The sequence below is a fragment of the Vulpes vulpes genome, chromosome 1 (assembly GCF_048418805.1).
Source record: "Vulpes vulpes isolate BD-2025 chromosome 1, VulVul3, whole genome shotgun sequence".
Taxonomy (NCBI): Eukaryota; Metazoa; Chordata; class Mammalia; order Carnivora; family Canidae; genus Vulpes; species Vulpes vulpes.
The window spans coordinates 56,981,927-57,003,276 of NC_132780.1; the positions used below are offsets into that span (position 1 = coordinate 56,981,927).

The 21,350-nt window shown below is 41.7% G+C and overlaps 1 protein-coding gene across 4 annotated transcripts in view; it reads right to left on the minus strand.

The window, feature by feature from the left end:
* The window catches only part of NCOA7 (nuclear receptor coactivator 7), a 144,112-nt gene that overhangs the window by 44,392 nt on the left and 78,370 nt on the right, over positions 1-21,350 (minus strand). For 3 of the 4 annotated variants that reach the window (XM_072764946.1, XM_072764937.1, XM_072764940.1), the window contains exons 4-9: positions 14,519-14,598; positions 12,420-12,527; positions 8,198-8,311; positions 7,497-7,622; positions 5,927-6,111; positions 639-1,651 (exon numbers count right to left, since the gene is read on the minus strand). In XM_072764946.1, the coding sequence (XP_072621047.1) occupies positions 639-1,651; positions 5,927-6,111; positions 7,497-7,622; positions 8,198-8,311; positions 12,420-12,527; positions 14,519-14,598 (1,626 nt within the window). Of the gene's footprint in view, positions 1-638; positions 1,685-5,926; positions 6,112-7,496; positions 7,623-8,197; positions 8,312-12,419; positions 12,528-14,518; positions 14,599-21,350 lie in introns of all 4 variants that reach the window. The other variant, XM_072764936.1, reaches the window with a different exon arrangement.

The following is a 21,350-nucleotide window of genomic DNA, read 5'->3' on the forward strand; positions in this document are numbered from 1 at the left end:
TGAATCACACATGAAGAAAATCTTCCTCAATATTGACAATATTGGTGAAAGGAAAACCTTTGGACTTAAACAAAGAAGAGCGCCCGATCCCCTCTTAGTGACAGAAAATCAACATTTTGATTTGTCAACATTTTGACAAAACACCATCCAATTAGAACTAATTACATTTTTCAGACCTCCTTTAGCAACAAAGGAAAAAGCTTTGCATGTTTGAGTCTGTTTTGCATCACATAAGATGCCATGTGCTGGGAATAAGCCATAAAAACCAACACGACGTGATAGTTTGCAAGAATACACATCAATGAATGATACCGAGGACCAAATTACACCATAAGACAATTTAACTTAGAACAGAAAGATCTTCAAAAACATTTCAAACTCCTTCAGATTTAGAAATTCAAAGTGAAAGGGAAAGTTACTTGAAATAAAAAAAAAACAACACTACTTTCAAACAAGAAATCTATGTCACAGTTCAAGTTCCAAGATACCATACAATGCTAATTTTTTTCTCAATGTATCAGTAAAGATACACTCTATTTCAAAAACACTGTTCTCAAACAATTGCTCTAATTTTGCTTGTATCCGTACGTTTCAGAGAGCCAACTCTATGACAGAATAACTAAAGCAAAGTGGCTTACCTTCAATGGGTACCTGAATTCTCTTTAGTAGCCATAACTGAATTTCAGACTTATTATCCATTTGCGCACCCTGGGAGCTGTTGTCCAGAGTAGATTCTGAAGAGGTGTTTAAAGACCCTTTATCCGTATTTTCTTCTGTAGAAGAGGCCAGTTGCAGTGGGAGGGACACTCTCTCTTTGACCCAGGTTTTCTCTGGCTCCTTACTGCCCTCAGTTGGAGGACCACGTACCTGGGGGAGAGAACTACTAAGGGTGATATCTATTCCCAGTGGTTCAGTGCTTTTGCCATCACTTAATTCTTCCTTCTGCAAGTTGTCAGGTAACTGTGACCCTTCTTTGTTCTTATTAAGGTAATATTCAATGAGTTTAACTTTATCTAGATCTTCATGTATGTTCAGTGTGTTTTCTACCTGGCTTTCTGGGGAACCAGACTGCTTGTCCACCTCTGGCATCGTATCTTGCTTCTCACGGGTTTCTAAATCCAGGGCCCCCTTCAGTTCAGCATCATTTTCTGTTCCTGAAAAGTTCAGGGCTGACTGCACCTGCACTTCTGTAGCAGAACTAATGATATGGGACTTAGCCTTCCTTAGCTCTTTTGGGTCAAGAGAAAGGCACTCCTTTGAGGTGTCTCTTTTGTCCATTCCACTATCAGTTTGAGAAGAAAGTTCTTCCAAGTCAACAAAGTCATCATCTTCCCCTAAAAGGGAATTCTCTTTGGCTATGGATTCAAATGCAGCACGAGTGTCAGAAGGTTCCTTGCTGACCTTAGTCACTGCGGTAGACTCACTGGCTGCCTCTGTAGAAGATTCTGGTGTCTTTAACTTTCCTGACAGAGGGCTATCTGAGGGCTTCATGTGTGTGTATTCTGTTGACTTCTCCAAAAGTCTTGTTGATTTGGAATCTGAAGCCATGGTTCTCTCCCCATTCTGCTGCCGTTTTTCCTTGTTGAGAGATTTGAACTTACTGAATGGGTTGATGTCTTTTTCTGAAGCCAGGTCTTCCCATTCTCCAGGCCTGTACAGAGGACAAAGATCCTGAGGTAGGTCACTGTCGGGGGAAAAATGGTGGGTGCACATGGAATGTTAAAAACAAAACCAAAAACAAAATGGAGGAAAGGCAAAAATTAAAACAAAACCCAACCAAAAACTAAAACATAAACATACTGCAACTTAAACTGATGTCTAAATGATTTCAGAATAAGGAAATGAAATCAAGAAACTGACTTCAAAATGAAACATAAATGAACTACAAGAAGGGGCAAAACAAGAAAGCATGAGAGTTGCATATCCTACTAGAAGGACATGAATGATTTTTGAAGTCATTTATGAACATGGAGATGTCACCCACCAGATTTTTAATGATGGAAGAATGTTTCTGATATTCATGAATAAAAGGACAAAGGGAAATAAATGTTTTAGCATGATGACCTAAATTCTTTAAATATTCAAAGCTGTTCCTTTTTTATAAAATAGTATATACAAACCAACATTATTTCTGAATGGCTCAATGACTGAGTAGCTATTCATTTAACTTGTATAAATTACCAGTCCTGAACCCTAATTTTGAGTTTCCTCACTTAGGACCTGATGTTTCCAATACCAGACATCCTTCTACTCCTGAGGGAGATGCGAGAAGCTTCCACTGTTATTGTGGATATATGGCACCTGCTCCATTTTACACTTTAAAATTTACAGAAAAGTAAATCAGGTAAGCTCTTACAATACTAAGGTTAAAAGTCTTAATTTCTTAACTCATAACAATATCATTTCACTTTATGGCAGTGGGCACTGGTTTATCAGCTGAAACATACTGTCCCTCAACAACAGATGCTTTTCTACCCAGATTTGAATTACACAAAACTATTGGTTAGACATGTTCTCCAAAGTTTAAAATAAATGGTCAAGAGACATCATTTTTAAGCCATGACTGGTAAGATTTTGAGTAACTCGTATTTTCACTTACCTTAGTATTGACACTGGGTTAAAACACAGATATATAAAGACCCTTTTTAGATTTCAGAAATAATTTTGTTTTCTAAAAAGGCTAGATAGGACTCAGGTAATACTTTATTACTCTGGCTTTGAAATCACCAGGGTAAGAAGGTAACAAAGCACCAGGAAATTCTCAAGTTAGAAGACTACCCCCCAAACTTATAAATCACATGCATGGAACATCCATTCTTTCTCCAATGGAAAATAAAAGCCTACATAACTGCTAGGCTCTGACAAATGCTTAAAAAAACTTCTTTCATTCATAGTTCATTTCAATTCAATAAACATTTGCTGAGTCCCTACAAGCCATATGCTAAATGATGATTTTGACAGTGTCTCTGTTCTGCAGGAACCCGTAATATGCAAAAATGTTCTGTCCAATACCAGCATCCCAGGAGATATTAAAGATGCGCCAATCCTAGAGTCAAATAAATCAGTGTAATGTGTCATAATTCTGATTTAGGATCCTGAATTTAATTTGCTATGTTGAAGGTTATATGAAGTCTTATAACAAAGAAACTCAGCGTTTCACATACTCGGTTAATAAGCAAAACTTTCTTCCATGAACATCCAAAACCCATTGATCCATCGTCCTTCTCTGCCTAGTTTGCCTCCCAGAGAGAGATGTGACTGCACTCTGCTCGGCTTCCTATATTACCCTGTCTACCCCTCCCTTCTTGTTCATCTACCAGGTCTGAGTTGGGATAAATTTAACCATCTGGTTTTTTGTGCTGCAGCCGCCAAGCCCTGCTGGGGCAAAGTACACAGCGGTGTCAACTAGCACTACTGTTAATGTTTTCTAGACTCAGCTAGGCACCTAAAGCTGATCAATAATCCCTTCAGTTGTTCCCTTCCTGTTCTCTGGCTGTGTCAGCTGGACTTACAAAATATCCTACACAAAAAACACAAGGACTGAAGGTGAGGATGGGGAGATCTTACACACACACACACACACACACACACACATGCACTCTGAAAAAACAATTTGCAGGCAGCCCAGGTGGCTTAGTGGTTTAGTGTCGCCTTCAGCCCAGCCCACGTCAGGCTTCCTGCATGGAGCCTGCTTCCTCCCTCTGCCTGTCTCTGTCTCTCTGTGTCTCAAATAAATAAAATCTTAAAAAAAAAAAAATTATCTGACTGCAAATTGCAGTCAGATAATTTGTACTTGTTTTACCCTACAACTTTTAGTAATAATGAAATTTTAGGCTTTTTTAACTTTTAAACCATCAATGGAATTCTGAAGTCAATGCCAATTTTCCATCAGACTGATCCCACTCACACATTCTCTTTTGCCCAATGGTGCACCTACTGCTCACTAGGCTGCAAAGTCTTCACATGCTTGCATCCAAGGCAGGAATCAGTACACAATTCTGAAATAAACTGAACACAGTAGGAGCCAATGCTTAACTCTCCTCCACACCCCCCACCAGCTATAGCATTATTCTGGACCCCAGATCGTTAAACACAATCTCACGATGAGAGAAATCTTTCTGTAAAGATGTACCTTCATTTTCTATTATTAAAAAGAATGCTTAACGTCCTGACCTAAAGATGTGCAATCGTATTTCTCCACGAGAAGCCACCATCAGGCAAGAAGTCTCCCCCTTCCCTGGCCATCCACTTCTAAACTTAACTACATCCTTCCTCATTCTCATCTTCTTTCTTCTTGTCACAGAGAACCTAATGTTCATTCCTTATTTCCAGAACTAACACCTCGCGTCCTCTTCTCTGCCTCCACCTGAGACTCCCAGGCAGCTGGACGCTGCCTCACAAGGGTCCTCCTGGAACGCTGTGTGCACTTCCACATGTGCGGTGCACTTAGGCACCACTTCTCCATCTGTCTACTGCACCAAGGAGACTGCATGTTCCTCAAGGGCAGAGGCCGGGACCCCCTCGTCGTCATCTCCCTGCCACACAGGAGCATGCACTAAGATGAAGTGGAAGCCTCAACTGCATGGGCAACAAGATGCCCAAGGACGATGAACAGGGTTTCAGAGATGAATGCAAGGTTCACATAATAACAGCTTAGAGTTCACAGGTATCAGGCTATTTTTTAAGAGTCCTGCTGTATCAATATGTTTAGTTCTTAAAATAGCCCTACAGGCTGAAGAATCCTACTCATTCCATTTAACAGATGAGAAAACTGAGGCTTGGAACTGAGTAACTCAGACAGGCCATGGAGCCGTGAGTGGCAGACCCAGGGAAACCCAGGCCACGGGGCTCCAGACCCAGGCATCATGCAGAACCGCCTGGCCTACCACACCACCTCAACACCTCTCACTTGGATCGTTCTGGCAGAATTTAGACACTACCTCAGTGCCCATGCTCAGTGCTAGCTTCAGTGGCTTGGAGCAGGAGGAGGGCCGAGGGGTCAGACGCCAAGGACTGTGAGTCCAGGGAAACCTGCTGGTGTACACCTCTAAGGGTGCTGTGTCTGGGTTAGGTCTCTAATTATCTCCTTTTCCTAAGTCACAAGGGCGAGTTTCCCTCTGCACAGTTAGGACCACTGCTTTCGCTCTACCTCCCTATCACTAAGGGTTTCTGAAGATTTTTACTTCTACCAGACATGGAGAAATAGGAACACTGATAAAGGGACAGTAAGAATCCAAGTGTCCCCTTAAATGGATTCCCTCAGCTTTCTTAACCCTCTTTCTCTTTTTTTCATAGGGAGCTTCCTCCTTCTCTCCCTCTCTCTCTACTTTTTCCAAAAAAAAAAAAAAAACCACCTCAGTTTTAGGAGGCAAAAATATTCAAGCCTAAGGTAATATTCATCTATGTTTCGGGAACAAACCGCTACAGGGACAGTGGCCTCCACACTGTCCACCTCGAGCTCTCTCCGTGCAGGATGACTAAGGGAAGATGTGAGTTAGGAGGACTGCCCATGCTAGAGTGTGAATGAGAACAGAACTCTGCTTAACAACTAAATGGAGAGAAAAAAGCTATGCTTTTATTGGTAACCTGACTAAAATTCTTTCAGAGAAACTTCATTTCTTCTTCTATTAATTCATTAAGAACATGCATTGCTTTTCAGAAAAATAAGCCAAAGAAATACCATTTTTATGTGCTGGTGTTCTTGCTTTTCTCCTTTCAATTTTTGTACATTCAACCTTCCCCTTTATCTCCATTTCCTCTCGTTTTTCAATTAAAAAAAAAAAATCTACTGCACAAATCTTCCACCTTCCAATTCACCGCTACACAATCTCTCACTCCTGCCAATGCCCTACCTTTTAACTGCATTTAGTTCTCCAAACACTTTAAGTTTTTTGTTTGTTTAGGTTAACAAAGAAATATCTCTTACGATGGCAAGGCATCTTTGATCTTCATGTGGGAAATGTCATTGTAGAGAGCAATGGAAACCACCTCTTCCATGGGACAAATGAGGCCATACTCCTCACAACCATTTTCAATGACCAGGGGGTCAGACTTGTGAGGGTCAAACATGATGTTGTTAGGAGTAACAATCATAACGCCTCCGACCACGCCCTACAGGAGAAAGGGACAAAACAGAATCATGACAAGCAGGAATGCAACCACCACAGCGGCTGTCAAGAACTCACGTTGCCATTCGGGTGGCCCTGGGGAACTATGGCATCTTACGCAGCAATTGCATCCCCTTTAAGACGCTAGAGCAACAGGCTGAGGAAATTCAGTGCTGGGTGCTAGGCGGTGAGGCAGAGAAAACAGAGCTGCCTCGCCACTGCAGCCAACCGAGCCTCCTGGCAGAGCTGCTGCCGTAGCACAACTGTAGTGGGATCCTGGGTTGCACGCCTTATGTCCACATCCCCGCCTCGTTCACTATAAATTGCGAAGGGCTGTCCCAAGTGCTTTTCCACTTGAGAACCGGGTGCTTTCCGAGTCGCTCAGCACATGTTCACCATGTGTTCAACAAGTGAGTGCTACTGTGCTACGGAAGCATCTGTCTCAGAGCCATGGTGCCCAACGAGAGCCCTAATATTTTCCTCTAAAATGTTTAGAAAGGCCACATTCAGCAAAATGTGACACAAATAGGGATATGAAATTTTTGCAACCAGAAATGAATATAGTAAACTATGGAAGTTAATAGCAAAATCCAGTAATTTGGTGGGAGCTTCTGTCTGAAGCTTGGTCAGCGTACTATTTTATAGATGGCCACAGGGATATTACCTACCAGAGAACCCGGACACAGAAGATTCCTTGATTCTTTATCTTGGTTCTCTTACTGAGTTAACTGATCATCTTTGTGAAAAATTTTTCATTTTTCAAGAATAACATCCTTGGTTGCAGAAGTCATAAATGCATATCAATAATGTATTTTCCTACCATTTGGAACCTGGCATGAAGTATCTACTATGAACATAGGAATTCACTTTATATATCAACATAACCCCTTCTTCAGAGACTAAGAGTTGGATCTGCTCTTTGTAAAACACACCAACCATCTTTTATTATTTATTTATTATTTATTATTTTATTACTACCCCCCTACGGATTAAATTTTATTATTGTTCCTATTTTATAGATGAGGAAAGTAGAGGCTGACGCAACTCCAATACCATGTCCTTGGTTTCCAAGCTAGTTCCAAGCAGAACTGGATTTTAAATTCACTGAGTCAAACTCCAGCCTTTGCTGTCAAGCATATCCTATACTGGTTCCCTAGCAATGTTTGGGCCAAGAAGTGAAACATGAAATGATAAATCCAAGGCCACAGAGGATCCTATAATAAGTAAGATGCCAGGCATCCAACAGGGGAAAACTAATGGACACTTACATAAAATCTTAAGTTAAACTTTGGGAAAGATATTTTAATGTCTCCTGTCTTGAGTAATTTGGAACCTATTTTAGTTTTCCATTGAGTCCAAGAAAAGGAAACAAATTACAGTGCTATATACCTTTCCATCGGTGAAGTATCGACAATTCATTTTTAGAAATTTTACCACGCCTGGCTCATCTTCTTCGGAAGTGGATGATAAGACTCTTTCAATGGGTTTTAAGGCCTTTCTTGCTAAGTCAGCATCCTTTAAGAAAGCAAAAATTCCAAAAATCAAATAAAGGATTTTTTAAAAAAACAGATTATTTAAGAAAATCAAGACATTTAAGTTCCCCGTAAGGAACTTGTTTCTATGTAACTTAAACATGAAAATGAGGCAAATAACCTTCATCCTTTAAAAATGATCACAAATACAGTAAATATCCAAATTAAATTAAGGTTTAAGCAACAACAAATGTGTACATATGGAACCGTAAAAATGGCTCAAATGTTTTTAGAAAATAATCTAAATGAAGGAATTCATATTTAGCTCACAGCTCAAGTTCTCTAGAAAAAAAAGAGTAAAAAGTACAAATAAAGGATCAGTCTCACGGAGAGTTTAACTTCACACTTTTTACATAAACGAGGTATGCATTTTTCCCTCTGAGACCTTAAACGTGAACAGGTTTCTTTTTGATAAGATGCATTCTCTCAACTAATAACAAATCTCCTATTTGGGGAGATTTCAGATAAAAACCTAAGTGAAAAACAACGTGTAAAATTCTACGACTCAAAAAATATATTTGATAAATACAAACGTGAGCTCATGAATGGCATACATACAGGCAGTTTATCATATTCTGCATCTGATGATGAAGGAGAGACAGTAGCACCAGGACTCGATGATGATAACCTTAGGGTACTGGAAGGAAAGTTGGCATCTGGCACAAAAAGGACCTGCGAATGGGAAAGAAAAGCTGAATACCAAGAATCAGGCAGGCAACACTAGGCAGTGTTTGGAACAGTTGCTCTTTGTATAGTAACATGCTAAGTACATGGCTTTGCAAAGCTCATAAGTACCTTGGGGCCTTCTAGACTAATCTATGAAACAATACTCAGAAACAGGAATATATGCAGTGCAAAAGGTATGGGACACATCTATAGATACAGCAGGAGCTCACAGAAGAGGAGAATAAGGTGGGTGAGCGCCCTGGGCACGTTGTATAAAGCAAGTAGGTCCATGCGGAGCTTTGATCAGTATGGGAGATTTAAATAGGGAGGAAAGAAGCTTCAAGGAAGGGTACTAAAAGCAGAAGGAAAGAAAGGAGAAAGGAGCGTAGCGTGCAGGCCCTGAGTGCTAACGCAATAAGATCATTATATGATAAGCTGTACAAAGTAGGATCAATAATCTCAATACTTTCTCTTCTATCACTGTCAGCTTATCTAAAAACAAAAATTAAAATCTCCCAAACTGTTCACAAGAGCCTCCTTCTGCAAAACGTACTGGTTCCTGAGATGTTATTATGATCTTTCCATTCAACATGCTTATAATGAGACAAGTGACATTTTGCCATGTATCATATGCAGTCTTAAAATGAGGACTTCTAATGTCATAAAACATAATTCAGCACCATTCCCATAAAAACCTTTCAATATTGTTAATCACCCTTCCCCATCCTGTCTCTATTTCAACTTTAGTTATTTACATCTCTCCTCAATCCAGAAAAAAAATGTGAGGCAACAACAAAAGACACCTTGTGATAAAGGCAGGAAAACCAACATCAAAGAGCAATAAGTAAGATGAGGACTAATGACTCCTGAAACTACACGGTCCAAAATTACCAAAACACTCATTGAGAGGTGGGCCATAAAACGGGTTGGGTTTCCGAAGAAACAACGCAGAGATGGAAGTCATTAGTCAGCAGAATTCAACTTCCATAAGACAAAAACAAGTCAGTTTCTCCTACGTATTTTCTCATTAAGTCTCCTAAAGAGTATCCCAGGCTGAAACTACTGGTCTTTGATGACACAGAGACAGTTAATGCAATGACCAGTTTTGGAGAATTGTTCTTTATAACATCTTTGGGACGCCTGGGTAAAGCTCAGTGGTTGAGCGTCTACCTTCGGCTGAGGTCATGATCCCAGGATCCTGGGATCGAGTCCTGCATCAGGCTCCCTGAAGGGAGCCTGTTCTCCCTCTATCTATGTATCTGCCTGTCTCTGTGTCTCTTGTAAATAAATAAATAAAATATTAAATATATATATATTTTTTAATATTTTATTTATACATCTTCAATGTGGATCATTGGCAAATGCCAAAGTGTAGAGTTCCATAAAAGCAATTTACAGAAGGCTACAATGATATGGTCTTGGCATACAGCTCTTACTTACCTTATGTATCTAGACTAGAGGAATCAAGAGATGACATTTCTTCCAAGCACTTCTCCATTAATATATATATATTTTTGTATCTGAGCTCTTGACAAGTGTTAGGCAATACAGGTTAAGTTCTACTGTCTGGCATGTTCTAAATGTCAAATCAAAGGGATAATTCCTGTGCTTACACAGTTCACTGCAGTGTAGATAGAGGTGACTGTTGGATGCTGGAAAGCTCAGTAAGAACATGGGCTACCTCAACAGGAAAGTCAACCTGGAACATGGGCAAGGGTAAAGTTTACCTCCTGACTTCTGAGAATAACTGAGTCTGCTCCCACACACAGGCAAATGAGGGATTTGAGGTCTTCAAGTTCTTTACCGTGAAACAAACCTGTCATCATTTTAGCTCAGAAACTGTTCTAAGCATGTGCAGCTAAGGTACTCAGTGATTATAAAAACAACTTGAACCATGTATCTGCAAGGTTACTAACTTCTGTATGTGCTCAAGATATGCACCTGCTTGAAAGAGTACATTTTTGTACATGTCCTGAAATCTGATGTAAGCATCCAAACTAACAGCCAAACTCAGGACTTCTAAAGAAATTTCTATGCCTCAGTTATTTAAGCTTTTCTGCTATTGGTTTTGGCCTTTTAAGCAACAAAAAGTCTATTGTAAGATGTTAGTTCAAGAAGTTTCCATTTCCGCTGAGAATGACCTCTTACATGTGGTCACTCGCCCTGCCAGACCAGTTCCCTTTCCTACTTCCTGGGGACCATCAAATCAGTCTCTAGGAGGGTGAGTCTCAAATGTTTTGGTATCAGAGCAGATAAAAGCAGCTTTGAGTTATCAGACCCACTGAGATGAAAGGAATACCTACCCCTTCAGGCACTAAAAGTATTTTAAAATCCTTGAAAACAAAAAGTTATCTATAGTTTTTGAAAGCTCCTCAATTTCACTCTTCTTGATTTCTTATCTTTGTCAGCAAAATCCTGATTACAGCTGGGTCCTGGGACAGTCAATTGCACGTAACTGTTCAGTTATATAAGAGCTAGACAGCATAGCAAAGGCTCGAAAAGATATCAGGGATATTGTGGCCAAACCCCTAACTTCAGGGATTAGTAAACTGAGATCCAAAAGGGAAACTGAGGACTTGCTCATGTCAAACAGCTACTACAAGGTCAGTCAGAAACAAAGCTTGAGGGCTCCTATTTTTGGCATTTTTTCCATTATAATTGGCACATTAAAACACTCCTTTTGCTTCTTACTGGCTACTGGACCTTAATTTACCTAGTACTAATATTTTATTTGTGGACATAGTTAAAAAAAAAAAAGAAAGAAATCATTCTAAATTACGTTCCTAGACTCCAGCAGTCTTTAGCCTTGAATTAGTAAATATACATCTAGGTTCTCTGCTATGAGTCAGTGATATATTATGCAGCAATACTCCAGATGATAAGAAATTCCAAAAAAGGACAAATCTACTATTAATTTTCCCGGAGATAAATTTTTATTAGTTTTTGAAGAGTTTTAATGCATATTTCCCCTCCATTAACTGGTACTGACAGTATGCTAATTCTTCCTTTTGACAAGAACATAAATATTAAAAGCACCATAACACAGACTGGCCAATTTAGGGCCCATTGGCTTCATATGCTGCCCTTGAATGAAATGCAAAGAACAATATCACCACTTCCTCAAAAAAGTCGTACTTAGAAGTAGCAGTATCTATTCTGAAAGAATTAAATATCACTAAAATGTAGAGATACAGGAAGATGCTCAAGTAAGTCAACAATGAAATCAGAAGGTACTCATGACAACCAGACAGTTCCATGGATAGGACTGGAAACCTGTCTTTGGGGAGGATCTCCCAATGAGTATCTCATTAATATTTATTGACTAAATGTAGTTTTAAAGTAAAAATATAAGAATATCTTATCAAACATGTGGGACATACTAAAAGAATTTGCTGGTTTAACCAAGAGTGGCAAAATTACACAATTAGTCAATTTCATTCAGTTTAATAAATAAAGTATAAAAAACCCGGGGAAAAAACATTGTGTGGCTTTTTCTTGATAGTCCTAGTAAATGTCTCTGTTTTTGGCTGGTTGACCATTTCTGTCAGATTTCAAATCAAGATAAAAATGCCAAAATTCTGTCTTATTTATTTATTTAAAGTAGGCTCCATGCTCAGTGTGGAGCCCAACTCGGGGCTTGAACTCACGACCTCTGAGATCAAGACCTGAGCTGAGAGCAAGAGTCAGATGCTCACCTGATTGAGCCACCCCAGGCACTCCAAAATCCTGCCTAATTTAAAATAAAAAGATGGCCATTATGTATCCCAGGAGTAGAATAAACTGAAATTTGCATTTGTAAATTAAACATTCTAAGAACATTTGAGTTACATTGACGAAAAAGCCAGATTTATCTTCTCCTGATGTCAAAGGGAACATCCACGACATAAACTAATGATAGGTAAGTAAACTGTGTTAACCATTTGCAAAGCCTTTGTCTCTCAACAGTTCCTCAATTCCAGGATGCTTTTAAAATTCTTGATCTAAGGGAAAGATTGAACCAGTGCACATTATCACCAATGTTAATCCCGTGACACTAACAGTGAAGCATCAAAAATGGCAATAAAAGATAAATGCAAAACTTCTAAAAAGTAATATCCAACAAGAAAAGAATTACCTGGCCTGGAACAATAGTATGTGTGAAAAGTTTATTCAGTTCCACTAATTTATTGGGAGTGATGTTAAACTTCAGGGCTATGGAGTTTAGGGTGTCCTGGCTTCCAGCCTAGAATAATCAAACAAACAAGATTCAAAGTATAAAGCAAAAACAAAAAACAAACCTTTCCTTTTAATAGACAACATTAATCTATTTGTGATATGAGTGAATGAAACGTAGTTCTATCCAGACATATTCTGAAAAAGAAAGTGAATACATTCTCAAGTCTTAATAAAACCATGGAAGAGCAAAGTCTTAGATCAATTCATTTCTGAGCTCCCTTATTTTCAAATTTCAGTGTCCACTAATAGATTTCTAAATCTACATTGGCACAACTTAGCTTTGTGTATAGGGAGTTCAGGGAAGGAGAAAAACGTTAGCCATCTGGAGCCGTTACATCAATCACGATAAGACATAAATGTAGCATCAAGTCAGAGACCCTGGGACAGATACTGGAATCATTAAATGTTTAAAACTAAACGGATGCTTGGACATCGACAGTTCTGGAGCAAAATAAGCAATCCGGTAAGTGCTAGCATGGTTCTCTAAACATGATGTTATGAATCACCTTTTATTTTCAATGACAAGTACAAAAAAAAAAAAAAAAACTTGTTAAGTAAAACTAACCTCCGTAACCTATAAATCAAACAGGCAGGCAGATCTGCATTACTAACTTGATCACCTATTTATAGGAGTTAACGTGGGGGTTGCTATTTACTCTCACTGCATCATTGTTGTGAAGCATCTCCTCGCTAATGCCACGTCTCATTTCTTAGGAGGGGCTTGTGGATAATACTGTTGGATACACACATGGCCTTACGAGTTAATATGGTTATTAATGATAGTCCAACACTTCTTGAGTATCTACGATGAGGTAAGGAACTGTGCTAGGTGTTATGGGGATCAAAACATATTGTAGACCATGGCAAAGTGGAATAACCACCCCCAAATCTCTTCTAAAAAGGATTAATTCTATAACCTACAGAGAGATGCCTAGAGATGCTCACAGAACAGGGAGCATGAAATTCCTGTGCCGGGCTCTTCTGTGTGACTCTAGAAAGGCTTGGAGATAATTTACTATTCCAAAATAAATGCCAGGGAAGGATCAGGGCTTGCTGCTTGCCTTATATAGAGCCTGGCATAGCATCTGAATAATGAGTAGAAAATAAATACACATGAGAAAATCACAACCAGGCAATGGCAACAGCACTTAATTTCTCATTAGAAGTCAGAGAACACTCCTCAACAATGCTACTACAAAGTGAATTAAAACAAATCTATCGCTGAGTGTTTATTTTGTAATAGAGCTGGGATAAATGACACAGCTCCTGGCCTCCAGGAGTTCATGCTGCAGGAGAGAGATGAGCACCTGACATATACCATGCAGGTGTAGTAGTGGACACAGGCATAGCATTAGTCATCTACTGATTCAACAATATAGAAGCCTGTACCCTGCAAGCACCATAAACACAATGGTGACCAAAAAAGGGTCTGTCTCCACGGTACATAAATCAAGGCACAAGACAGACCTTAAAATAACAATCACGTTAATGAACCAATAGTGTTAAACTGAGGTAAATTATGCAAAGGAATATGAATCTGTGAAAGAGCACAATGAAGGGATCTGGCTGGACGGTCACAGGAGGTTAAGAGTGAACATGGAGAGTCATGGGAAGAAGATGTCAAGGACAAAGTTCTGGCTTGTAGAAATGCGTGGCTGATAGAGCCGCTGCTTCCTGAAAAAATACCAAGCCTGGAGGTGGACAGATATGAGTAGGCAAGTGAATTTGTGGCGATGGAACTCAGAAAGCACGTCTAGGATGTGACCTAAAATTGGCCATCATTGGCATATCAAAGGTAATTCAAGTCATAAGTTTACATGAGATGGCCCAAGGAGAAAATATGGAGGGAAGAGGAATGACATAGAAAAGATCTTAAGAAGCTTCATTAATTCATGGACACACAAGAGGAGTGCAGCTAAGGGGCAGGATGAGTCAGAGAGAAAGATCATGCAGATCTAGTGGTGTTAACAAATGTTCGTACCTCCTATTTATACTTACAGTATATTCCATGGTACCATGGGGCTTCTGAACCACCATCTTCTTCTCTTTTTTATCATGTGTTTTGTTTTGATTGTCATCTGAAGAATAAAATGTATGTAAATGAATAATTTCGTTTTCAAGGATTGAGGAAAAGGTGATTTACAGTATATTAAAACTCACTTTCGGGGCACCTGGCTGGCTCAGTCAGTGGAGCATGAGACTCTTGATCTCAGGGTTGTGAGTTGGAGCCCCACACTGGGTATAGAGATTACTTAAAAATAAAATCTTAAAAAAAAAAAAAAAACACAACACATTCACACTGACTTAAAGAAAACAAAAAAGACACCACTAGGAAAATGGACTAAAGGCACAAATAGACCATACTCTTAAAAATATATTATTCATCAATGAACACCTGAATAAATGATTTATGTTAACAATAATCAAATAGCACAAATAACAAGGTAATGTTTTATAGTTATTAATGTTTCAAATGATAATACATAATGATGGAGTTAAAGTAAAGCTAGTATAGTTATGATATATATGATGCATGTAAATCAATACTGCACTTTTATTTTTTGTTTTTTCACTGAAGTATAATTAAAATAATACAGTGAATCAACAATTCTATACATTACCCAATGTCCATCATACAATGTTATTACACTAGAACTGATTATATTCTCTATGTTGTACTTTTCATCTCTGTGACTTATTTATCTTGTAACTGGAAGTTTGCACCTCTTAATCCCCATCACCTATTTCACCCGTCCTCTCTGCCCTCTCCCTTCTGGCAACCACCAATTTGTTCTCTGTATTTAAGAGACTGTTTTGTTTGCTCATTTGTCTTTTCAGATACTATATACAAATGAAATTATATGGTATTTCACTTAGCCTAATACCTTCTAGTTCTATCCATGTTGTCATAAACAGCAATATTCCATTACGTTTTATGGCTGAGTAATACTCCCACCCTCTCTCCATATATGTGACACAGCCATATCTTCTTTATCCGGTCATTTATCAGTGAACACTTGGGTTACTTCCATATCTTGGCTATTGTAAATAGTGCTACAATATATCTTTTTGATTTAGTGTTTTCATTTTGTTTGAGTAAATAGTTGCGGAATTACTGGATCATATGGTATTTCTATCTTTAACTTTTTGAGGAGCCTTCATACTGTCTTCCACAGTGGTTGTACCCATCTACATTCCTACCAACAGTCCTAGAAAGTGATTTGTCAATATACAACAATAGCTATAAAAATATTCATTCTTTGAGTCAGTAACCTTTCCCTTAGGGTTTTAACCTACGGAAAAATTCAAAAGAAGAAAACTGCCATATATCATAATACATGGTTAGTGCAATATTATTTATAAAGCTGAAAATCTGGGAAGACCAATGGGTCCAACCACACATTGTAAGTTAGGCTGCAGACTTTTTGCAGTTTTTATAGGTCAAAACAGGTCAACCTAAGTGTTTAGAAGCTACATTATGATTTAAATTAATTCTCATGGTTACATACATCTTAATATGATCAACTCAGGTATGGAAAACCAGAGAGACATACTGCAATGGGTAAAAAATTAAAGTGACAAAAAAATACAAAATTGAATTAACTATGAAAAGATGCTCTAATTTGTATGTGATCAGAAAAATGCAGATTAAGACATCATTTAACATCTATTAGCATGGCAAAAATCAGAAAGTTGGACAATTTTAGTGTTGGCAGAGATGTGAACTGTTAGTAGGGATGTTAATTGGTACAGCCGTTCCAGCAAATCAAATATATATATAGCCCATCTGACTCAGCAATCAACATACACCCTTCCCAGGAGGTATAGACTTTATATAACATAGAGTCACTTGCTGGAGAATGTACGTAACAGCATCATCTGTGGCAGCAGAAATTTGGAAGGTAAGCAAAATGTAGTAGCTACGCTCTGGCCTTCTAGGCAGTAATTAGAAATATCATGCCAGAAGCACACACTGCAGCATGTTTGCATCAACAGAAAAAGACCAAGATATACAGAAGAATACCATGAGGTATATGTGAACTAGGTACATACAACCACACATCTGTCAAGGCCACATCCACAGGGTAGTCTACACGCCCAACAGAGTGTGTGAAGTAGAGAGAAGCGGGAGCAGGGAAGGAAGATACAAAGACATTAATGAATGAACAACAAGGAGCCCAGCTCCGACCAGGGATGTGACGCTGTGAACTACAAAGTGTGATGGGCTCGGGGGTCCTACGACCTCCCACACCCCACACGCAGCTCACCAATCGCACTGCACCCACGTGATGACTATGAGCGTACTGAGAAGGTAACACGGACACATGAAGAAAGTTAATTCATGTGGTATTTAACAGCCTTTTAAGTATTTTCTTTAGGTTACTTAATAATTGAAAATCAAGAAGAAAGGAATAGGTGCTGTCATTAGAGTCCCCGTCCAGTCATTATTATGTCCAATCGGATCCATTCACAGAACCAACGAGACTCTGGAAATTCCTCCGGACTCTACCAGTATGACCTCCCCACCCTCATGTGGCCACATCTACTTTACTTCAGGAAGAGGAGAGCAGGTTTCTCAGACCCCCAGACCCTAGAATCTGTGGATGGGAGAGTTTGCACAGCCTGTCAAAAAGCCCAATCCCAGAACTCTCGGGCTTTATGATCTGGTGTCCCACTCTGTGAATATGCCGGCTCTCGTCTGTCCCACACTCCTGCCCCTCTCCTTGTCACCGCAGTCCTCACTCTAGGTGCTCCTGCTTTCCAAACGGGCCCTTCCCATCCCTTCGCAAGCCCTTCCCATTTCCAGGGCTCTTACTTTTCCCATTTGTGGCAGCTTCTGGACCATGCCTGTCCATAAACTGTGTATAATTCTTTCTGGTCCTGGGAGATCACTGCCATATGCCACCCACCCATGGGTTTCCAGATTGCTCAGCTACAAAGGCAAAATGGGTGTGGGCTGAACGTTCTGGATAAAGTTAACTTGTCCACCTGAATCAGTACAAAAATTTCTTTTCGGGCAGCCCTGGTGGCTCAGCCGTGTAGCGCCGCCTTCGGCCCGGGGTGTGATCTTGGAATCCTGGGATCAAGTCCCATATCGGGCTCCCCGCAGGGAGCCTGCTTCTCCCTCTGCCTGTGTCTCTACCTCTCTCTGTATGTCTCTCATGAATAAATAAATAAAATCTTTAAAAACATTTTATTTTCCTCTGTCACAGGTGGGTAGGCCAGAAAAATGTCAGACATAGGAACACTATAGATAAAGGGGACAAACAGCCTTCCCTCCGGAATCTAAGGTCTTGAAATTGTCGAGGTAAGGAGCGTGGTGGTGCCTGGCCACCTTTGGAGGGCTTGTCCTTGGTGGGATACCCGGTCCCTACGGAGGACTGAATGAACACCCCACGGACGTCAACGCGTCTGACGAGCTGGGCTATGGGCAACAGTTTCACTACTAGAGCGTCACACCAGGAATATCCTATGAACCCATCAGGGCCACAAGCCATTTTTACTACGGACTCCACAGGGAAGGCAAAGAACCGGCTACTTCTAAGGACCTGATTCGATCGTCTTCCTCTAGTAGCACAGGTGAAGCTTCGTGTTGCTTCCCAGGGTGTTTGCTATCGTTTTAAGGACGGCCAGCGCTGTGTCCATGAGCAAGGCCTGCACATCTTCCCTAGACAGGCTCAGCTGCAGAGTCCAGGAGGCCCCGAGTGGCTCCGCCTCCAGGGTTCCGGGGGGCCCCTCCCCATCTCCAAGGATGAAAGACCTGCCAGGGATACTCCCAACACCTTTACTGCCAGCTGCGGCCTCCTCCAACCCTTCTAGATCCCCCCAGGTCTACCCCTCCCCCTGCTCAGGAGGACCTGGAGCAAGCGATGCCTTTCAGACCCAAGCAGCTGAACGTCCTCCCGCCTGCCCCGCCTCAGACAAAAAAAAAGTCTTCAGAGGTGGTGTTTCCAGCCTCATAAGGAAATTACTGTGACAAAACTGACAAGAAGGTGTGGGCCTGTGGGGGTGCGCCCGGCGCCCAGGTGTCCGAGTCGCGTCAGAGGAGTCGGAGGAGGCCCGGAGTCCAGGATGCAAGGCCACCCTGCCGAGGAGATTCGGGACCAAGTGTCCCCGAAGAACAGCCTCGGCCTCGGGGCCCCGCAAGGGGATCAGAGGGGCGAGGGGGCCCCAGGGCGACCTGGATGTGGGGGAGGAAGGACGCGTGGTTCCCGGGGTGGCGGGTCGAGCCCAGGAGAGCCCGCGCCCCGGGAGGGAAGTCAGAGGAAGGCCCGAGAACCACAGGCGCCCCCGGGAGGCCACGCGGTGCCCGCCGTGAACACTGGAAGCCGCTCGACTCGGGTGCGGCCAACCCTGTCCCTGAGGTAGGGCTACGGCCTGTGGCTAAAATGAGGTGGGGATGGTGACGTTCCGGGGACACCGTGAGAACTGAGGGAAGCAGTGAGCCACCTGTGAGTGACAGGCACCTGCGGGGCGGGGAGGCAGGGGCGAGGCCTGGAGACTGGCCTGGGGGGTCCTGTCCTGGTGCTACTGAAACCAGCGACCACAAATGTCCTGCCTCCACGTTAGACACGGGGGCCCCCGCGGGGCTCAGTGCTGGAGCGTCTGCCTCCGGCTCAGGCCGTTACTCCCGGGTCCTGGGATCGAGTCCCACATGGGGGTCCCCACAGGGAGCCTGCATCTCCCTCTGCCTGTGACTCTCATGAATAAATACATAAATAAAACCTTTAAAACCCCCCACAAAGTTAGTATCTTGCAGTTCAGTATGTTCCTCGTCTGACACGGGTGTCAGCGGGCTACAGCCCCCCTTGTGCTCCTCTCGCCCTGTTCAGGGCCCTTGGGCTTACACTGGGCACACCTGCGTGATCCGGGATGCTCCTTAAGGTCAGCTGGTCAGCAGCCTTCGTTCCATCCAGAGCTGTAAGGTGCGTCTGCTGCGTAGCCTGGCAGGGTTTGGGAACGAGGACGCCGACCTGCCTACCACAGGTGGAGAACAGCTTTATAGGAAAAGATAAGAGGCTCAGATGCAAAGAGGGAAATTGGTGGTGGGGGGGCGGGATTCGAGTAGTGACCTCCGCTGCCGGTGTGCAGGGGTGGGCAGGGCACACTAAGGAATGCGGCTCGGGCTGGATGGTCTGGTTCTGAGGGAAGAAACGGCAAGAAGACGACAATACCAAGGTCGTTCAAACCTGAGCGTCTGGCTGTCGGGGACCACAGAGACGGGGCGGGGTCAGGACAATAGACATTGTTCACTACTGTCTCTGAAAACAGACAAGGCAGCTGTGAATTCCCTGGATCTTGAAGCCACAAGCTCTACATGGATTGAGACGAAAGAGACAGGATGAGCCTTTGACTCTGTTATCAATGATCTGAATGCGCGCACACAGAATTGGAAAACTACATCAAAGGCCAATCCTGTGCTGACCTTCCACTTAACTGGCACGTGTGTGTCCTGTCCTCTTACTCTTCTGGAACAATCCATTCTCTCCCTTTCTTCCATCTCTGCCATAAGCCTGTCTGAACATGAGCTGAAGCACAGGGCCCCCAACATCTGTCCCAAGAGGGAGGACAGTTTTCTACAGCATCCAAACGAGATGGATTTGTAAAGGCAAAACTGGCCCATGTCCCTCTAGATCTTTCCAAGAAAGGGCCACACCTGACTGATTAACACAATAATCTACTTCCAACGACCAGCGTATCCCTATACTGCGAACTGATGCATGTGGCTGTGACAGGTTGAGGACTTTGACCATAAAATCAAGTCATGCGCCATCTCCCTCACATCACCAAATATTTTCTCGATTACAGTTTGGTTTAGGGGTCAAGATGAGCTGAGTTCAAAGAGCAAGCCTGACATGTTCTCACAGCTGTGCAATGTTAACCAGGTTATCTGAAATCTTTGTGCCTCCACTTCCTCATCTTTCTGTAAAAGGAAGAACTACCTCATGACGTAGTTCAAAAGATTAAATGAGATGACAAGCAGTGTTTACCTCGGAGCCTGGCACAGAGTAAGTGCTTAACAAATGCTAGTGATAGTGATAATGCAGTCAACGTAAGTCAACAGCAATCTGAATAGAGCAGGGTATTGAAAAAAATTATAAACCTTGAGCAAAAAGGTTTCATTCCCAAAACACAGGAGTGATGGAACACTAACATGACAGAGGATTATATAAATTGCTTAAAAGAGAAAAACCGGATCTGATCACTTTGATACATGCCAAGGAAGCCTTCAATGAAATTAAATAGCTATTATATTTTTTTAAAAAATTTTAAATACCACCATTAGAAAACTAAAAATAGCAGTGAATTTCCTTAAACATGAAGAACTTTTAGTTACTCTTTGATATTCATTGAAAATGTGCTTCTGAAAAATCAACAAAACCCTAAAAGTTGTATATCAAAAGCAATTTCCCTGTGAGAAATGGAAATTCAATGAGTTCATGAGATCACTTCCTGGCCTGTACAGGCAGCGTGTTCTTTACCTAAACACAGCCTAAACTCTGGCACCAGGGAGGCCCCCACCTCAGCTTTCTAGAAGAAAGACTGCATGGTGTGCAGTGGGAGAAATACCCCTAGGCCCTGCAGGAGCCCCACCCCATTTCTCTTATGCCCGGGTTCTCTGGGAAATGCGTGCCTAAGAGCAATTCCAGCCAAGCTTTTAAGCCCTCGGGGCATACTATCTCCCATGCTGCTTCCCTGTTAGGAAGAAGCTAACCTAATGTGATGCACGACTAAACCACAAGAATTTAGGGTCGTAAAACTCAACTTTGTAGTGGAGATGAAAGCAGCAACACTACAAACACAACAGAGACCAACGCTTTGGAACTCA